Raw genomic sequence first — 20,877 nt, 5'->3', positions numbered from 1 at the left:
TTTGGAGGACATGGCATACTTAATATCTTAAGTACTTTAATCTGCGATGTAGGTTTTTATTTTCCTATTTCTTTGCATTGCACTATAACTCAGAAGCCACACCAACCTAAGATCACACAGACACAACGTAATTAAAAACTATAGTCAATACACACATCAAACCTTACAATAACCCTCTTGAAGCAAAAATTCTGGATAATAAATAATAAACACATCTGATACCATCCAAAAATATTTAAAGTAATAAACTCAATGTATATATGCATTTCAGACAAAAACCTAAAACTTTAAAAATAGTGTTACAGGTAATGCTTCAATTGTTTTCTAAGTCAAAGAACAGTTAGAAATTCATTTTGCTGTCATTATCTATTGAAATTCAAGTTCTTAAAACAGCAATTTCTTAAAGATTCCCTTTAAGTATTTAAGTAGTAGCTGTGATAATGAAAAATATTCTCAGTATCACAAAGTGGTACAACTGTCCACTTAATCAAAATTACCCAGCCCCTAACTCTGCTTATCATCTTTGCCAAAACAAGAGCAGGAAAGCATAAAATGCAACTAGGAAGAAATATCTTCAGAACAGATAAAAACCGTTCGCTCATTGTGTCTCCAGATGCAATTATCCACCTAATTACACTTAGGACCAATGCACAGTTTTCCTAACTACAGGGAGATACATTCTAATTGTGATGTTCTAGTCTCTGTACACAAATATAAAAACCTGAGCAAGAAATGTCACTAGAAACAGACCACGGCATACTTATCCACAAAATAGCAAACAAATTGGATAAAATATTGACATAAAGCAGCTCCTTAGATGATAAATAACTATTAATGTGAAAACTATGCTCTTTTGTTCCCACATTTAAGCACAGAAGGCATTCTAACCTCAGCTTTCAAGGTAAAAATGCTTTTAATTAGGGTCCTAGCTACCTTACAAGATGTACAGACCTTGGTATGATGGAGCTATGATAATTCACCCATGCTGAGAAGCTGCCCCATGATTTATATGATTACTTCATGGCAGCATGGAACAAATCCCCAAGGAAGTAATGCATGTCATCCTTAAAAATATTAAGCAATCAAGCCATGGGTTTATTATGTGAATGGATGTCTTTGAAAACAAGGATGCATGCACCATACTGTGAGGTAAAATGAAATAAATGAACAGAAATAATTCATTTCCATGTTCTAATCAGTGGAAACTGTAGTCTTCAAATTATCCCGATGCTACCAAATGCGAGTCTGGAGACAATAGGTTGACTCTCCTACTAAAATGAACATGAAATTGCATCCTAAGTACACAATGAAGGCCAAATTAAACAGTCCAAGATTCTTTGTAAAGGCTCTTTCTTTTTATTCAGCCCTTGCATCCAACTGAACAATTAAGAGCAGAAGATTTAAACAAAGCATCATGTAGTTTTTAAACGCTCAAATCTAATCAAAAGCAATGTACTTATCTTAGGCAAAAGGAACATAATCAATACAAAAACCTGTTCTCAAGCAAGCTCTTCAGCTTCTAGCATTATGAGCAGAGAGAGAAATTTGTGTTCCATCAGCTAAAAGAACGTCCCTGGCAAGCAGAATGAAGAATATATATCAAAGACTAGAACTGCATGCTTGCTGCCTGTGTTGTATTCACAGACTGGGACACTGACATTTCTGCAAGGACCTGAGACAACACCGCTACATTGCTCACCGCTATTATAAATCACAATCCGCTCATTAGAGATGCTGACCGTTCAGAAAAAATCTAGCCCCTACAGGCACGAGGAGATGGAGACAGAGCTGTGATAATGAGATCAGGTTAACACAAAACATTTGAAATAGAACATTGTATTTGTATGACAATGTATATAGATAATGATTATATGAGAAGACCATGGGACAGTGAGTTTTTTTTTAATAGAACACTGTATTTGTATTACAATGTATATAGATAATGATTATATGAGTAGAAGACCATGGGACAGTGAGGTTCTTTTTAACACTGAGTCTACAACACTGTATTTGAAGCTAAGCTAAATTTTTGTAAGTGCAATTATTTGCTCTAGCCTTGTCATCTTAAAAAGAACTGTAAGAAGTTCAGAGAGAAGCAACAGCAATAATGAAAGGAATGGGACTGGTTTGGTCATAGGTATCTATAAAATCAGTAATGGGAGGGGGGTTGAATAAGAATCAGTGGTGTGTTATGTCTTCCAAAACAAGAACAACATGCATCAGTGTGGCTAAGAAGAGCTGCATCAAGAACATAGAAAATTTGGCAGTTTTTGTTCAGCAGAAAGCAGACCTGCAGGTCTCCTTGCTGAAGGGTACTGTGAATGCTAAAAGCTAACACAGGCTCAAGAGAAGTTCACGAAGGAGAAACCCACAGTGAATTACTAAACAAGTAGAATCTACGTCTACTTCAGGATGTCCCTGAGCTAAGTCATAACCTTAGAAGTACCATCTATGCCTGCCCTGGTCTCTCTCTTTCCTAGGCACTTCCTTATGCTGCTGTTGGAAAGAACAACTACTTGAACCTCTGGTCTGACCCAGTACCGTCATGCCAAGGTTACATTTAGTATCTACATCCAGAAAAAATCCTGGTATTGGCTTCAGATTCACTTTGGAGGGATGACTGGATGGAAAGCAGCTTTGCAGAAAAGGACCTGGTAGACAAGCTGGCCATGAGCCAGCAATGTGCCCTTGCCGCAAAGGCAGCTAACAATCTCCTGGGCTGCATTATGGCGCTTGTCTTCCCAAGTCACCATTATGTGTGATGGGGCCCTGCTTTCCTGGAGATGGCTGGACACCTGCCTGCCCATGCAAAGCAGTGAAGGAATTCCTTATTTTGCTTTGCTTGCATGTGCGGCTCTTGCTTTCGTTATTAAACAGTCTTTATCTCAACCCACGAGTTGTCTCACTTTCAGTCTTCTGATTTTCTCCCCCATCGCAACCTGGGGGAGTGAGTGGGTGGCTGTGTGGTCCTAGTTGCTGGCTGGGGTTAAACCACGACATGGTGTTACCCGTATATTCTACTTGAATTGATTATGGAATAAATCAAATACATTTTCACTAGATTATGTTTTCCACCCATTTATGAGGTCACAACAGAACACAGAAATACATTCTGAAGACTGCTTTCCATTTTCACCTTCACAAAAAGTCACCAAACAAAACCCAATATATATTTCACTTTGTTTTGCTATCAAGCATAGGGATGAGGCAGTGCCAGACAGCTACGTGGCATTCTGATTACAACCTTATCATCCTTGCCCCAGCCTTCAAGAGAAATGAGGAATCATTACAATCTTCCACTGCAATCAATAAGACTCAAGTATGAGTCAAGCGAATTCTTTTTTTTATTTTGACCTGTTAAATCTGGCACAGTGACGGAGATGAGGGTGCCCATTTCCTTCCATTTTAAATACACAATTCTCTTTCTTCTCCCCTGAACTAAAATACATTGAGAATAGCTCTAACTGGAAAAAGTGCTATGTGAGATGCATGCTGGGCATATTGAGACTTCTGAAAATCTCAGTATGTTTTTAGTTTATCTTGTAATATTACGTATGGAGCTTTAGGACTCAAATCCAACATGCTGGCATTGATTTTCACCTCCTCTGAATCAAAAGGGAGAATGGTACTGAATGCACTGCGGCTGGGAACTAGCAAATTTCAATGTCTTTCTTTACTGACATACAGGTAGGTGGATTTGTGTATTGCTTTACAAGGAGGTGTCATTGGCCCTGGCTTATGTTATATTTTCTGACTTGGTTGGGCACACGTCAGTTTTGTTATCACCATCCCAAAGCTGTGGATATCATGATGTTATGTAACCAAATTTGGTACATGCTGAAAGAAGTATGCCGTAGCTATTTGGTTTAGAAATGTTCTGTTAGAGATTAGCATCTGGCATGGTTGACTAGTCACAGTGTAAAACAAGGGGATATGGGCTAAGCTCTTGTTTCTGGACCAGTGAAGATACCTACTCAGTATAAACTCCATCAGCCCCCATGGGAGAGAGAAGCGCTCTCTGATCTTTGCAAGCAGGCCACAGAAGGAGCCTGTGAAAGGGAAGAAGAAGGAAAAAAAAAAAAAAAAAAAAAGAACAGGGCTGTTCTAGAAAGGGAGGGACAACAGAAATGTGTGAGACAGAACAAGGAGAAATGTGGAAAAAAAAAAACCCTAGCAAGTCATATTTCCTGAAGAGAGCTGTGGTCTTACAGTATGTACGGTTTCTAAGGGCCAATCCAAAATAATTGTTTCTGACAGCAAACAGTTGTTCAACCAAAGGAGTAGCTCCACACCTCACCAGGAGTACTTTGGTACATAAGTACGCTCCCAATAGCCCCCCAAACTGATTCTATGTGTTTTTTCCAAATGAAAACAAATGTACTTCCTTAGATTAGGTATTAGCCAGTAGCACTTACTTTGTAAAGGCCATTGCTGGATTCTTAATACAGGCTTCTTAAGGATCCAGTGGCATCACTTACAAACTGCAAGTGCTAGCAATAAACAGCACAACTATGTGGTGTTTTCAATGTGCCTGTGGTTTGCTTACCACAGTATCGGACACCAGCTGCCAGCAGCCCCCGCTATGAAGCGGAGCATGCTACCCACCTCATCAGATGCACTCAGCACTGCAGTCCTGCTGTACGGTGCTGCTCTTCCATGCAGCAGCGTGCTTTATATGGAAAGCACGCTGATTTGACAGCTACTGTAAACACCCTACAGTCACAGTAAAACGCAGCCGTTTTCAGCTACGCAGAGAAAGAACTTGTGTTTATTATGGTGGTGACTCTACCCTGTGTAAAAGTGAAGTTATTGAAACCTGATGGACTCATTCACTGCTAGATCTGTGCCCTTCATTTAAAGCCAGCAACTCTCTTCAGGTTGGAATTTTCTAAATATAGCTTTGACAACCCAGTTCTGAGAACCCAGGGGAAGAGACATGACTACTTTGCTAATTGACGCTGATACACCAGGGAGAATGGGCACTGTCTACAGCACAGTTTTCCCTTAAAGTGGACCAGGTCAGTTGGATGGCAATTGCACCACGACAAACAGTAATTTTCATAACCAGACCCTCTTTCACTAAATTATTACACAACCACAACAGCATTACTACAGTGGGAAAATTATGCACTCAAATGTTTGGGGAGACCAGCACTGAACCAGCACATGTGAATTTAATTTCAGCTGCCTGTCTATGTGTCTTGCATAGTTTCAAGCCACATTATTGCAAGCTGATAATCTAGTTTGGCCTCTTGCATAATCCAAGACATACATTTCCCTCTGGTAGGGGACTGAACATACTGTGCACAAGAACTTGTATTTTTACTAACAGTAAAGCTAGTACTTGCCTAATGCATACATTTCAGAAAGGCATCCAGCCTTCTTCTGATGGCCTTGAGGAGATGCAGAATTTACCACTTGTTACATTATATCCTCAATTGCATAAACCCAGTCTTAAGTTCTCCATGGGGACACTGTCATTCGTACAGAGGACAAAAATCACTTAGCTAGCAGCCATTCAATATTTTATTTTTGCCCTTTTTGTTTGATGCATAGTCCTAAAAGCCTTGTTTACTGAACATTATTCCAGCTCTGTTCTGAAGGCAGAATGATTAATTTCTTTACAGGGTTTTCTATAGTGCTCATCAGATGCTTCTAACTTGTTATGTGCAATTTCCTAGCTTTTGGAAAAGCATACAAAGGAATGCCATTATGTGGCATCCTATAACTACTGCCATGATTCATACCAGCAGGGATAGACCAGACCTTTGCTATCTTAGCTAACAGGTGTAAACCACAGGCTGCCAGCATGGCCAAGCAAAAGGAGATGAGGCACATCTTAAGCAAGTGATTTTCACTGATATTTGCTGGAACCACAATGGAAAGATTCGGAATTTTAAGGAGACTGGAGGCTATGGAGTAGAAGTAGTCTTTACAGGTCCACGCTCCTTTGTCTCTGATCCTTTCCAACATGTCCACCCTCAACCCACGTGTCTCAGCCTGGTTCCTTAATTCAGTCTCATTCTTCTTATCTATCCAGTCTTATCCAGTGTTACCTATCTTATTGTATCTTATTTTCTATCTATCCTTATTTCTCTCACTTTGTTATTGAGTTTTATATTTCCTCTTCTCTACTTGGTTATGGACTGAATCTCTGAGCCCAGATTCCCCATCTCACTGTCTTTTTCACCTCTTCTAAATTTTACTCACATCCCTTGACTAAGAGATGATGGAGCTTACTGGGGTTTGAGGGGAATAAGCATTCACAGACTCCTGAGAGGTTTCACAAATACATATCTACTAAGCACGTATAAAATGTGGTTTTTAAAGGTTATAACTTGGGTAACCTAGGAAGGATTTTCTTAGGGATGGTACAAAGCACATTAATATGTTACAAAGACCACCCATTCCTGACAAAACCTGGAGACCCTGCAGCACAGTAAAGAAGACATCACAGAAGCCTTTAAAGTCTTTACCCTCATTTTCAGAAAGAGTTAAGCCATGTTGGGTGACATTTTCCAAAGTAAACTGGGCCAGAGCAGATGTGCATCTCTGAAATTTTTATTCCAAATGACTATAGTTTCAGAAAATTGCAAGCAACTGAAATGGGAAGACACAGTATGTGGTTCCGCCCATAAAATAAGACAAAAATGAAAGCTATTAGTATCATGTTGGCATCTAACTTGATGGCTGCTCTGACATTGGTGACTTGTCTGAAATCATGACATTAACTGAGCAAAGAATGTCATTCTATCCTGACAGGTTTTTACTGACTGATTTTGTAAAGGTTGGATCACAGCAATAAAGTAATATTATCGCCCCATATAAGCCTGATACGTGCATAGCTGTTTTGTAACCTTCTCCTCACATATGCACCAACCATTCATCTTCTGGTTTTGCACTTAACATTCATTATTACCAAATATCTCATCCCTTGCCTGTAGGTTCTATTATTTTCTCTCAATTATGACTTCACTTTACGTTTCTCCTCTTGTGCACTGATACCCCTTCAGTTTTGGAGTTGCCTGCAAACCGTATCAGGATCAAATTTATGCCAGGAGATACAAAGCTGCTAGCAAAGACACAAAGTGGTAACATTGATGTAGAATTCCTGTAAAAATTAAATTAGTCAAGAAAGACTTCTAAAATCCCAGAGAGACCTAGTAAGGGCTACAGTTAACAAGACACATCATTGATGGAATAGGATTAACTGTTCTGATTTTGTAAGAGAATTGGGTTTTGGTCTTCCACAAAGCTCCTCGTATAAATGTTATTATTAAGCTCTAGGTCCTGTGTCTGTAAATAAGTTTGTTTTGGGGATAGTGCAATGGAAAAAAATACTTGCTGGATAGGAGTGCTACCAAAAAACCCCACAAATGTGGAGTCACCACCCCTACACAACGTTGGAGGAAAGCCACAGCTTAAGATAATAACAGATGAATTTTATTGTAAACTCATAGTTTATCTTGATTTGAGTAGACACAAGACTCCAGCCCAAAATTTACAAACCCCATATATATCTATATTCTATAGTTATTTAGTTCAGATCTTTCAAACATCAGTGTACCGCTTATTTAAATGAGTAACGGTAGGAAAAGCAGCAAAGACAAAGCAGTGCATTGACTTCCAAAACTATCAGCCTTTATCAATTAAAATATTTACTTTTGACACAAGTCCTAATTAGTTAAAAACATTCAATCCAGTCTTAAAATAGAGGTTCAAGCTACTCAATTTATTCTTGGAACAGTCACTTGCTCTCAGGATTAGGAAGACAATGGCATCCAGAGCAAGCGTGAGCCCTCTCCCCTCTTATTACAGTTAATCAGGAACATAAATACTATAATGGAGCTGAGCCCCTGCAAACTCACCAGGCTGTGCATAATTTCCACTCCAGCTGGATTCACTGTGAGCGCTTCATCATACAATTGCCTAGCCTCCTCCAAATTGCCTTTCATCTCTGCAAGCCTCCCACGCATGTACAGTACAGCATGAGATGTGGGGAAAAGACTAGCTGCCTCCTGGATACAAAAGCCTGCTTCTTTGAGATGCTGTTGTTCCATGAAGAGTTCAGCTGAAAAAAAAAAAACAAAACACAAAAACCAAAACCACCCTACCATTAGTTGAAATAAGTCAGAGACCTTTCTACCCATTAATTACATATCATCTCCTTTAAGCATATTAAAACACGAGGCCATGATCCTGCACAGCGCTTACTACTATGGTTAGTGCTTATTATCACGTGGATTCACTGAATAGATCTTTTTTTAATGCTAAGGGCTCTATACAGATGTTTGTGGATATCTTAAGGATATCCTGACAGAGGACGGCCTTAAGGATTCCTCAATCAGGAATGTAAACAGTGCTGAACTGAGCCCTGAGGAAGCAGGGCTGGTAGCCACTTGGAGCCATCATAAGCATTTCCAAATAATCTGGGGGAAAAAAGAACAGAATAAGCCATCACTGTCTACTGAGAACTTTAAACATGTCAGAGTAATAGGATACATCTGACCGAGCTGGACATTAGATAACTTATTTAAGAGAGTATTTCCACATTTTAAAAGATGATTAAAACTGTTTCTCTACGCTTATTTGTCTAGTTTATGAGATAGTTGTCTCTTTGTCAGAGACTTAAAATCAAAAGGCTTTTATCATAGAGACTTATTTATACTGTGTATTCACACATTTACTTCCTCATACATACTCTATAGAAAAACAAAAGAGAGCTCTTGGAAGAGACTGCTCAGTCATTTACTTTCTTCAGCTATCTTTGTGGTTTTCTTAGAAAAAAAAAAAGGTAACAGGCATACTAATGTGCTTGACTGTCAATTTGTTAATCAGATAATTTCTCATGTTAAACATAAATTTCATAACATATCTCATGGCTTAATGTTAACATTTCTCAGGATTTGGACTAGATGATCATTGTAGGTCCCTTACAACCAAACTAAGTCTATTCTAATTCTAGATTTATTATGCATTAAATCCTTGCAAAAGGCTTCAAAAGTAATACTCATCTTTCACAGCCAGATGTAACTGAAAAGAGGAACTGTGGTTTTAGACATATATATGTATATATGCATGTATGTATGTATGCACATACGTATATAAAATAATTCTCTCTCTTCATACAGCAGCCATTGCTCTTTGGCCCAGAACCTGTTTGTGTTTTACACGTTACCACTGCAAAAGCTCAAAGTATCTCTCTTTTTTTTTTTTTTAAACTGATGTGGTAATGCAGTAAGTATTGACAGTTCAAGAGTCCAATTCGAAATGACTAATTCAGACTCCAGATTTAGATAGATATTTCTGAAATTAGACACAACCTTAAATGCCCTGACTTTTAACGACAGTGAATATTCTCAGGAAGTCTCTGTGAGGGGGGAAATTAGCCTGAAAATTCCTCTTAAATAGCTTTGAAACTCTGCCAGTTTCAAAATGCTAGGAGACCCAGAAGACTCTGGGGACTTGGCACGCTGACATGGAGCTTGCTGGGTAGAGGTGAGCAGGAGAGCATCTCAAAGGCAGTCCTGCTTGACCATGGAAAGGCTCCTCCTTGGCCTATCTGACATGAGACTGGGACCACAAATAGCACTTCTATTGGCACACTGAACACAATCGTGTACTGAAATGACATCGTGGCTGGACAACCTTCCCCTTCTGAAGTGGTCCTTCTAGAAGAAGGGTGAGATGTTGTCAAGAAAATTCTCGAATGTTTCTTAGCCATCCCTAGGTTGTGCTACAGATAAATGTCATTCTTCAAGGCTGTGCACATGAGCAAAACATTAGTTCCTTGGTAAGAGCTATACTCTTAAAGAGTGACTCATATACTATTTCTCTCTGGTTAATCATTATAAAATCTCAGCATGCATCCCTTCCCTTGGCTCCAAGAGGATGCAGCTATCTATAATAACAGAAAGCAAGGCCATGTACCTTGTCAAGCTGAATATGTGCACAGCCTTATTCAAAAGTTTGTGGGAGGACAGAATTTTACTTGCACTTCCCAAGGAACACAGCATTTTCCTGCCAAGCACTGCATAGCAGCTGATGCCGTGCATGTAGCAATAATGAGGATGGCGATGTGCAAAGTGACAATTCACAGCCTGAAGACAAACACTTCATTTGCAAAGTTAGCACAAACTTAGTGGCGCAAAAGAAGGGGTGAAATCTTGGCACTGTTTGAAGTCAGCAGAAGTTCTGGATACTGCCATATTAAAAGCTCTATTAGCAACTAACAGCATAATGTGACTTGTTTCATTTCAGAAAAGAATGGGGAGCAAGGGGGTTTAGATGTGAAATCACACACAGCTGGTGTTTCAATGCATACAAAATGGAGAGTACTTACTCCTTCTTTCAATGGTGCCTGTAAATCTTCTTCAGTAATAACAATTATTTAGAGGAAGTGCAGCAACACAGAATCTAAAAATTGTATTTTATGGTATGGTAATGTAGCATACTAAAGTTCAGTCTATTTCTTTGCAGGCTCAATAGTCAATAAAAAATGATTGAATGGTGTGGGAGGTCTAATTTGCATAAAAAAAGAACGAGAGAGGTGCCTTTGGGTTACAAAAGGAAAGGACTGCACCCACCCAGCTAAAAATAGACATTAAGGGTAACCACTTAGGCCTGCATTAAAATATGTTTTCTGTAAACTCATTTTTCACTTCTATTACATACTCTTTTTATTTACAGATTAACAAGATGCGCCTATGCAACATGGAATAAAAACACAGCTAGAGGCAGAAATCACACCCCCCCCCCCAAAAAAGATTCATTAACTTTATCATGGTACTACTACTCCCTCCTCAATGGTACTGAAAGTACTGAAGCACCTGCCTTTGCCTTACCTGGGTTAGCAGCTTCCTGTCCACTGAATTATTCAGTGTATTTCCCTATATCACCTAATTATGCTGTAAATAAACATCTAACCAAATTAGCAGCCCTTGCGAGGGAGTTCTGTTATAGAGACGTGGCACCCGATTCCACTCCAAAGAAGAGGGCATCTTCTTAGGCTGACACAGGTAGAGAAGATCTGTAATTCTTATCCAGTGAAAGGTTCAGTGCTTCAGGGAAACTATTTACAAACCTCCAACTATTGGACTACATTGTTTTTGGTAGTGACATTCTTCGCAGGTTTGAATCCAAAGGCCATGTTTGCAAGCTTCCTTGCTCTCTCTCACTTAACACCATCTTCATAAAAACTTGAACAAATTTGCATTCTGTTTTGAACTAAGTACTGCCAATGGCTTTCTGAATGCTACTGAGCAAAGAGATGATCATTCTGGATGTACCACCTCCTCTATTAGCATCTCTGGAGTAATGCTAGAAAGCGAGTATGAATGACTATTAGGAAATATTGCAGCATTTTTACCTATAGGTATGGGCTGAGACAGCGCACTGCCTGGATGGGCAAAGAGAGGATGAATTGTGCACTGTCTTCGTCATTCAATAATTGAAGCTTGAGCCTGCACCCACTGAGACCATGAGCAGCTATCCAGCTGACTCTAAGGTCCAGCCTGGCTTGATTTGTTTCTTTCCCATATTCAACTTATGCTTCCCATCTGTGCTCTCCTGCAGTACTGTCCAGCCTACTCTGCTGTTCTTCCAAACAACTGTTGTCTTCTCTTGTGGCTATGGCTGCTTCTGTCTTGACGTGCAACTAGACTTCCACTAATACACCAGTCTTAATGCTGGGCCCCGTCCATGAGAGCAGCACGCATCTCCACTCAAATTATCATTAATTCCTAACATGAGCTCCTAGTTCTTCCAGCTGTTTCTGCTAGCATTTAAGCTCATCTACAGTGAAGATCTTTAATCAAGTGAGAATTGCCAGAAGCATATCATCAACTGACTCCAAAGACCAGTAACAAATGCACAGACTGAGAACACTTCCCAGAACACTGACAAAGCTGGGTCTCCTGCAGTCAGGCTCCTTTTTTCATCTCCAAGATAAATTATTTGACGGACCTCTGTTAGGGAGTCCATCAGAGGAGTAACAACAGTGTAATCTAGTCATGTTGGCATCACAGTGATAGTCTGAGGAACAGAGTTGCCTGCCATCACCTTGAATGCTGACTCTATTCCCCATTTCCTAAGTGTTTCAAAGCAGTGTCAAGAGTGATTGTGCTTGTCACCACAGAAGCAGCAACAACTGTAACTCTAGCCAAAAAAAAATCAAATGGATTCAAAATGTATTTCTGCAATGTGAACAACCCAAGAGTTAAAATTTCATTCCTTGCAAATCACGTTCGGTGTTATCTGAGACACAGCACTTAACTCCCCCAAACAGACTGCTCCACATCACTCGGTTGAGTGTGCCCGCTGGATCTAAAGCGCTTATCTACTCTTGTCCACCCCAAAAAATGATACTGTACAGTGACATAGCCAGGGCAATGCAGCCAGATGATCAGCGGAACAGTACAGAGGGGAGCAGCCCTTCACACTTTAAGAGGGTTAGAGCACCTACGAGGATGTGCAGGGAGGTGATTTCTGTTCCACAGCACCTGCCTTCAGGAGCTATTAATGCTTGTTACTGCAGCAGCCCTTAGCCAGCTGGAAAGACCCACTCCTCGAGACAGCTCTGCCTTCAGCAGTGAATATAGAGCTATTAGAGTGACAAAGGGTTCCCCCTCTACCTTTCCTTTCTGGCAGGTGACGTTTAGTCATTGTTCTATATTATGACACTACCTTGCACACAGTAGCTTGACAATTTGCAGGCAGATTAGATGAAGATTCCTCAAACCATATCCTGACTGCAATAATTTCATTTGATGCAAGCCTCTGATACAGAAATGAAGGAGAACAGAAACTGCCATGTGTTGCCATCCACCTGAGGTCAACCGCCTGCTCTTTTGAATGAGGCAACAGATTTACATCCTCAAAGGATGTCTTTGCATGCAAACTGGTAGTTAACTGGAGTCCAGGGACCCACTTTAAATTTCCAAGCTTCGGGTCTCACAGGGACTAAAGTGGCCACTAAGCTTATTTACAAATGCAGCATTAGAGTGAAAATTTCTGGAAGCAACACCGAACTACCACAAGCTATCTTCTATACTAAATGGCACAGTCGAAACATTACTTGAAATACTACAAGACAGCTGGTTCCTCTATGTGAAGTGGGGTCCTGCTTACTGGTGAGGAAATAGCTCTTTACCAGCTGGGAGAACCAAGCCAACATCTTCTAGGCAATAAGGCCACCACTAATACAGGTGACATAAAAATGCTTCTGTTGGAAGGGCACCTTTTCGGTTTTCTTGTACCATCTCTCAAAATATGTATTGCTGGCTATAGTTAAAGAAAGAACTTTTAAGTCTTCATATTCCAGCCCAGTTAAGTATAATTTCCCATTTTCTGTCTCTGGTGTGAGTAAGTGTCCTGATTCTTTCTTCGTAACTGTGCACACTATATCACTTGCCCAAAAGTTACTGAGCTGCTGGGGAAATGCTAGTATTTGGTACCCTCTGTCATTCTATGGGTACCACTGGCAGTGCAACAGGCTTCTGTCCATCCCTCAGCAAAGGATCCACAGACTGCTTAACCAAGAGCATTGCTAGCTACTGCCTGTATCCTTCACAAGCAAGTATTCATACACACGTGCACGTTTGCATGTCCCAGATTTCAAGAAATGGCATGTGCTCTTTGAAGACCTTCCATGCCAACGGATTATCAGTCCACAAAGTTTCACATCCAGCTCAAGCAATGAGAAATATCCAGAAGCCTCAGGAACAGGGGAAGCAATCCAAAATGCCCAGTACTAATATAAGGCCAAGACTCCTTTGACTTTTTTAATTAATTGTTCACAGAAAATAAAATAAACCAAGCTAGAGGGTGTAGATCAAAACCTATTATCTTTAAGGACATTCAGATGAAGAGAAATGGGGAATTTGGTGGTCCTTTGGTGGTCCCTGCACCAGAAAAGCTTAAGACAGAGCTTCGTAAACCAGGAGGCTTAGCAGAACCACTGCTGGCTTCTTAACTTCACTAGTAGCATTTCAAGGGGACCAAACCAACTCACTTTACCATTTCTATCATCTCCAGTGTGAAGTGTTCCTAAACCCTCCTAGTAAGTAAACACTGCAGGGCAGCCATCTTTGAAGTACACCTTTATTCTCCTCAGTAATAGGTGTGTAATAAATGGCTCTCTCCTGCTTCCCCTCGCCAGGCTTCAGCTTTTCACACTGCTTTGTGTCACTGCAAAGAGCCACAAAAATCAGCAGCGCTTATGGAGCTGAAGAACTCAAGCAGTGAATGGGGAAGTTCTAAATTCGAAATTCTAAAACACAAAAGCACTTCTTTTAAAAAAAAAGAAAGAAAGAAAGAAAGAAAAATATTAGAATTGGTTCAACAACCAATGCTGCATCATGGGACAGTATCTGACCCCAGCTATTCTGGCAACGTCAGTAAAGATGTCTCCCACACCTGATAAACACCTTTAATATCAGAGCTAATAACTTGAGGGGGCTTAGGATCGCCAAAGGCTTCGGGACAGAAGAACATTTCAATACCCATGTGCCAGCTGTGCAAATACAGGCTGTGCTGGGTGAGCGGAGGGGCAGCAGGGGAGGGCCTGGCCGTGCCCTTGGCTGCTGCCGGGGCGCCCGATGTGCGGCTGTGCGGCCGCGGGCCAGCCGGGGTTGAAGATTCAGCCCACTGGCCCCGACGACACGTTCTCGTGGAACAAAGCCCATCTTCTCTAACACAGCTTTTTCCCAGGAATTGGCCCATACACAATAAAATAAATAAAACTCAAGCGCTTTGTGAAGGGAGAAAAAAAAAATTTCCTGCTGTACATAACTCGGGGGAGCAGATGTTTTTCCATTAGCTCACTGTTCTCTGCTACACTAGCTGTCTTTACATTTCTTGTTTGTGGCGTGTTCATTATGATATTTTTTTCCTAGGGTAAACTTTAGCACATTACTGAGACAGCAAGTAGCCCATTCCAGCCCCACTGTGAGCACATGGAATAGTTATCCTAGTAATTTTTCTTAAAATGCTCCTTTAAATTAGCCTTAGGTCTACCTGGTGAGGTTCGCAGACTGTGCTTAGCAGGCATTTCGCCAATCTTAGATCAAATTACCAGACCTACTTTGCTGCGAGTGGCCATATTTGGTAAAGTATTGGGTTAGTCAAGAAGCTAAATTGTCAGATATAAAGTACTAGTAGAGACAAACAAAGTGGACATTGTATTTAAAAGTAAAGCTTAAAATAATATAGCAACAGGAGCTGCAATATTAGAACTCTTATTAAAACTGGCTTGCAGCATTCTAAAATGATCCACATAAGTAGAGCATACAGTCGTTACTGCCTGGAAATATAATCACACATACTTCAGATAAGAAATCACCCCAGTTATCCAAAGACCTTAAAACTATTTCTTTTCAGTACTGACACACTTTGTTCCCTGAGTCAAAAGTGATCTTAAAAAAATGTCGAATTAAGGTAAATTTTGGACATAGATTTGAAACATTTCAAGTACATTTTTCCTTAGCTAAACAGCATGATTGTATTTTCTAAACAGAAAGGAGGAGTAGTGGCATGATTTTAAAAAGTAAAGAAGGGGTAGAAATAGTTCCTAGGTCAAACATTTTTCCTGGGTATTATCACCAGTAATCTCTTGGATTCCCCTTGCAGGTCTTCCTGCAACAAGAGGCAGGAGGAGTTAACAAGCTTTACCAGTGCTGCAGAAGTTCTTTCTCTCCTCTCAAAGCTGAATTCAAGCTCTCAGTCATGAAAAGTAGAACAAAGAGGAAAAACAGGCATATGGATTGCATAAAGACCACTTCTCCTGGAGCTGCGCCACAGCAGAATGTGCACTGCAGCACCCTTCCTAAGTACTCCTTGAAATGACCTGTTTCTCAGACTTGGGGCCTAGAGTAATGTTAAGGTTTATTAATGTTAAAGCCTAATGAGACAACTCTGTCCTTTTAAGAATCCATTACATTGCAAGAGGACTGGGAGGTTATTGTTAAAAGGGACCAGACAAGCTGTGTTCATCACAGTCTTTGCTGCAGAACACTTGAAAACAGAGTGTGCCTATTAGTATTCCTCTGAGCATGCCTGCTGCAGGGAGTGGACAGCCTCTCTAGTCTTCGGGGACAGCAGACCTTGTACTCTTCCAAAGCTAATTGTGACTACCTGCAGGGAAAACAGGAAGATATGGAAGCCCACTGAAGAAATGTGCTAAGTTCCCTGCTGTAGATGAGTGTACTCCCAGCTGGTCCTGTAAGAGATGGCTGGACATAAGATTAACAGTGAGAATTCACAGTTTTATTTGGACGTGTGAAAGAGAAGAGAAGAGAACTCTTTCTAGAGACCACAGATCCATCAAGGAGCTCTCTGGTTGCTTACAGTAGGCTATAAAAAATTAGCTTGCCAAAGTTCACTAGGTACTGCTGCAGGGAAAGCCTAGGTGCAGCATCCATTATAGTGCAGTATGGTTGGACTTAGCAGCTGCACTTCCAAAGCTGCTGCTTTATTATTTTCCCCACATAACTGTGCTGGTCATAAACCCAGAAAAGTTACTGATAAAAACACTAAGTCTATGCCCTCTTCTGCAAGAAAGATACTTATCTCACGCACAACAAAAGAGCTTAACTATTTGCAGAGGGTTCACAGCTTCTTCAGCCACAGTTAAAAGACTGCACATGTTCTCATGCGCTAATTGTGAGACCCATTAGGAGCGCAGCAAGGGCTCTCCCGCTCCAAGGGACTGAGGATGCTTCTGCAAAAGGCAGAAGCTCCTATTGCAGGTGCAGGTGGAGGGTGATAGAGTAATAATTGCCCTACATAAGCACCATCTGATAGCTACCACCCACGAACAGTCCCCTTGCAAGCGTGTGTGCTGGCTTTGTGGCCTGGCCTGGCCACTGGACGGCTGTAAGAACAGCCTGACATAGCTGTGGGATAGCTGGTTTTGTATGCCTCTTTCCAATCCAAGCGCAGAAAGCTGTAACCGGATCAGTCGGTTGGTTCCATTAGTTTTCATGCCTTGGGATATGAAGCGGCACGGGAACTGTAATGGCTTTAATGCAACCCAGACACGATTGCAGCCTGGCACTCTAAATCCATACCCACACACAGAGACATGGCCAGCTGCGTCCTGTTAGTGTCTGAAAAGGACGGATGCTTTGTTATAAATTTACTGTAGTATGAAGTTAGGAAATTGTAATAATTTTATCTAAAGATTTATGATTCACGCTAAAAAGGTTAAAGTGTTAACGACAACAAAAACAACAATACAGTAATCATTTCCCAAAGGCAGATTAACATTTTTTCCCCTTTAGAGACAGGACACTGAGGTATGAAAAAGTTAGGCAACTTGCCTAGAGTCACAAGATGAGTCACTAACTGAAAAAGGACAAGTCCAAGCTAAACCTGACAGAAATCTACAGCATACTGGTGCAGCTCTATCATGAATATGAAGGGACTCCGGATGCAGGCATCAGAATGTTACGCTAATCGCCTGCTGCTTTCCACAGCTGTTAATTTTGGGTTGAGCTGTCACGCAAGAGCATGTGACTACCTCGACTGTTTTTAACCACGCCTTTCGGTTTAATTTGTTGTTTATGAAATATCTCTATTTTGGAAGTTATTAACTTCTTACAAGTGTACCTGTTCCTCCTTTCCCCTCCTTCCAGATGGGAAAGATTCTAGTACACTCGGTCAGTGATACGCTTTTGGACTATTGCACTTGCTAAGCCCAGTGTAAGATCTGACCCACTTCGAAGAAGTCCTCTAATTATTCAAGTGCCGTGCCCTTCTCCACAGAGAGTAGAGACTACCCCAAAATACCTGCATCTCTCCTTAGCCCTCAGGATACCAGAATGCAGCAACTTCCACAGTATTGTGAGAAGAGAATGGGCAGTACCTCACCAAGAGCTCATTAAGCTGCATCCATAACAATAACTGCTTTCAGTAATGAAATTACAAAGCAGTCACAGTACATATTTTCAGAATATCAATCCTGATTCAAGGCCAGTTAAAAGTAAGCATGAAACAAAACAAAGATTTAAAAATTACAGAATAGGACAGAAAAGTTGCAGTTTATAAAAATAAATTCTATCTAAAAGAATTAATTAACACCTTTGAGAAAGGCGCTCGATTTACACTGAAAAGTAATCGTAGCAATTCACAGCTAGGTCACAGTAAGCATTAAGTCTTTATTGCTTTTGTCTTTTCACACAGCAGCAAAAATGTAAACTGCCTAGAGCTATCTGCAGAATGATGGACAACAGACACCTGACTTCTCATCACAATAAACTCCGTTTTTTTTGCTCCCCACCAGCCTCCTCTGCAGCCTTAAATCAGGAGCATAAACTGAATAAAGCAAAATCTTGCTAGTGATTTTGAAGCCCACAGCACATCATTGGAATTTACATACACACAAGCCATTAAGTGAACACATGTGATTAACTTAAAAGTATGATGCATTCCATAAGGTAACTTCTTTTGTTCTTTAATAGTTAGTCAAATTGTAACAAAAAGAATGTCACATATTTTGTACCAGAACTGAAGTCTAATTGGTAGGAAATGGCCCACGAGAACAGCTATAAAAATCTTTGCTGAGAAGTAGGGTGAGACTGCCAGGTTTTATGTGAGAATTGTCAATTGTACAGATTAGCTAAATGAGAATTTGAAAGATTCTCCTGCATACAGAATAGCAAATTATCAGCAAGGTTCCAGTGGGCTGTGCTTTTTTTTTTTTTTTTCCTCATTGCAAATGGTAGCAGAGACATCTAAAAAGCAATCACAGCACTCAAGTGTAATTTCAGGCACACAACTGTGGGGCCGGTTGTGGAAGAAAAGCTGTGTCTTTTAAGAGCAAAACGGCAGGGTCAGAACTCTTTCTATCAGTCCTGAAAATGCTGGAATGCAAATGGTGGAATGTGCTGTGCAGCTCCATTCCTCAGTAAGTGTCCTACATAAAACCGTTTCATGAGTTTGGAGATCGCCTCTGGGTAGAGTTCTTTCTCACTGTTCTCTTTTCCCTTTATATGTGCTCCACTGTAGCATCTCTGCACGAGTGTCTCAAACTGGCATGCAACCTACAAGTCCTTGGGAGATTCAAACAGACAAGGATAAAATAAGTGGAGGACTTGCTCTTTTTAATAATTTTCACTTAAACCTCAGCAACGATTGGAAAGATCCCAGTCTATAAATAACATGTAATACATGGTTTGCCCAATCTTACTACAGGTAAGTATGCAGGAAAAAGGGAATGAAAATAATTGTCCCTACCAACGACCATTTGTTAATGAAGAACTACCTACCCTCTTCTTTGAAAAGCTTATTTCAGTGATGACTGAAGTTTTCTGCGTGTTATGGAAAAATAGAAGTGAGCTGCAAAGTAACACTAGTCCAGTATTATTTTTTTTTTTTGTTATATTGAATCAAATACCTGGTATCTAAAAAACAGGCTGGGATAGATAGGCAGATTTTCTGCTGGAATAAGGTGATTTCCAACTACCGATTTCATCTACTCCATTAATGCTTATGTCATCTCATTCACCACTGGAGGGAAAAAGGAACTCCAGGTGGTCCAGGACTTACCAGCTTGTAGCCAAATTTGTTCAAGAGCTGTCCACAGCTGCATAGGTCCTTGCTTCATTGCGCTGCTCTGCATAGTTATTTCAGACATGGCTTGTTCCAGTCTTGATGCAGCAAGGGAAGAGGCTCGCTGTGATCCTGTGGACCAAACAAACAAGAACAATAATGTATTTTATACTTCTTTGGGATATTTCTTTGACTTATTAAGACAGCCGGTCTGATTCCACAGTTACCGCATCACTGATATGGAATAAGAACTCCACTGGATTCTGGGGTGACCAACTGGAGAACCATGTTTTATAAAAGGTTAATTTGCTGAAAAAACCCCACTAAATTGCCCAAGGGCTGCAGCTCAAACACGCGAATTAAGAGTCAGACAGTAATTTTATAAAGGTCTGCTTAGTATTCATCAAGGAAGCAACCGTATTTTGCTCATTTGGAAAGCAGAACTCTACCATCAAATATTTCCCACAAATACTTATTAGTAACCTGTTTTATAAGCACACTGTCACCATACAACTACAAAATATGGCCCACTAATGTAAAATCCTAGTACAGCATTAAAGAGTAGCTTGGCACCATTCACGCAGAACACGCATTTCAAGTGACATCAATATTGTTCTACTGGTTTAGAGGCAGCGTGGTTTTTCATTTAACCTTGGGGAGCAGAGAGCTCAGTGCTTTGACTATATTAACCTTTAGTATGTGCTGTAACATTTACGCAAGAATAAAGTATTTGGCACCCACATCTCTGGGACAAAACATCACATCAAAAGCTACTCCCGGGAAGAATTCACGGGCAAAGACCATGTTCTCCAGTACAGCAAGTGGGATTACACTGGTGGACCGACCTCTCAGAGGGGTACTCAAGAGGATGGTAACAAAATAAGAAGCTACAAAATGATATTTCAGAGTTGGCTTTGTAAAGCTTTGGGAAATAAATATTTTACTATACATAGGTTTAATGTGATTTTAAGGTTGATAAGCTCTTTCTCTGGAGAGCTGCTGTGACCAAAGCACTTGCGCTGATTAGCATTACTCTTCCATCTATCCTTACAGGATGACCTTGTAGACCTCAAGATCCCAGAGTTAAAATCCCGCTTTCTCTCATCACAGCCACCCTGAGAGAGCAGCAGAGCATAGGAACGGGTACTCGGAGAAGCTGGGATGGCTCTGAGGAAGGGAAGGGACAGAAGGGCAAAAAACCTGTCACAGGGCATATGCATTAAGTGGTCTTTCTGAGACGGACCAGCATGCTTTTCCAGCTGGAGCGTGCTGAAGAGAGGGGTGCCAAACCACTCCTTGCCAGCAGACCATCACCCGGGGCCAGGGTGC

General features: G+C 40.7%; 1 protein-coding gene across 1 annotated transcript in view; it reads right to left on the bottom strand.

The window, feature by feature from the left end:
* Positions 1-7,645: 7,645 nt before the first annotated feature.
* The window catches only part of TTC7A (tetratricopeptide repeat domain 7A), a 139,558-nt gene continuing 126,326 nt past the window's right edge, over positions 7,646-20,877 (bottom strand). Inside the window, exons 17-18 of the mRNA XM_009880650.1 lie at positions 19,546-19,680; positions 7,646-8,071 (exon numbers count right to left, since the gene is read on the bottom strand). Coding sequence (XP_009878952.1) covers positions 7,764-8,071; positions 19,546-19,680 — 443 coding nt within the window. The 3' untranslated portion in view covers positions 7,646-7,763. The remainder of the gene's footprint in view (positions 8,072-19,545; positions 19,681-20,877) is intronic.

Source organism: Charadrius vociferus, unplaced genomic scaffold, assembly GCF_000708025.1.
Source record: "Charadrius vociferus isolate BGI_N301 unplaced genomic scaffold, ASM70802v2 scaffold192, whole genome shotgun sequence".
NCBI lineage: Eukaryota > Metazoa > Chordata > Aves > Charadriiformes > Charadriidae > Charadrius > Charadrius vociferus.
This window is presented reverse-complemented; position numbering and strand designations above follow the sequence as displayed.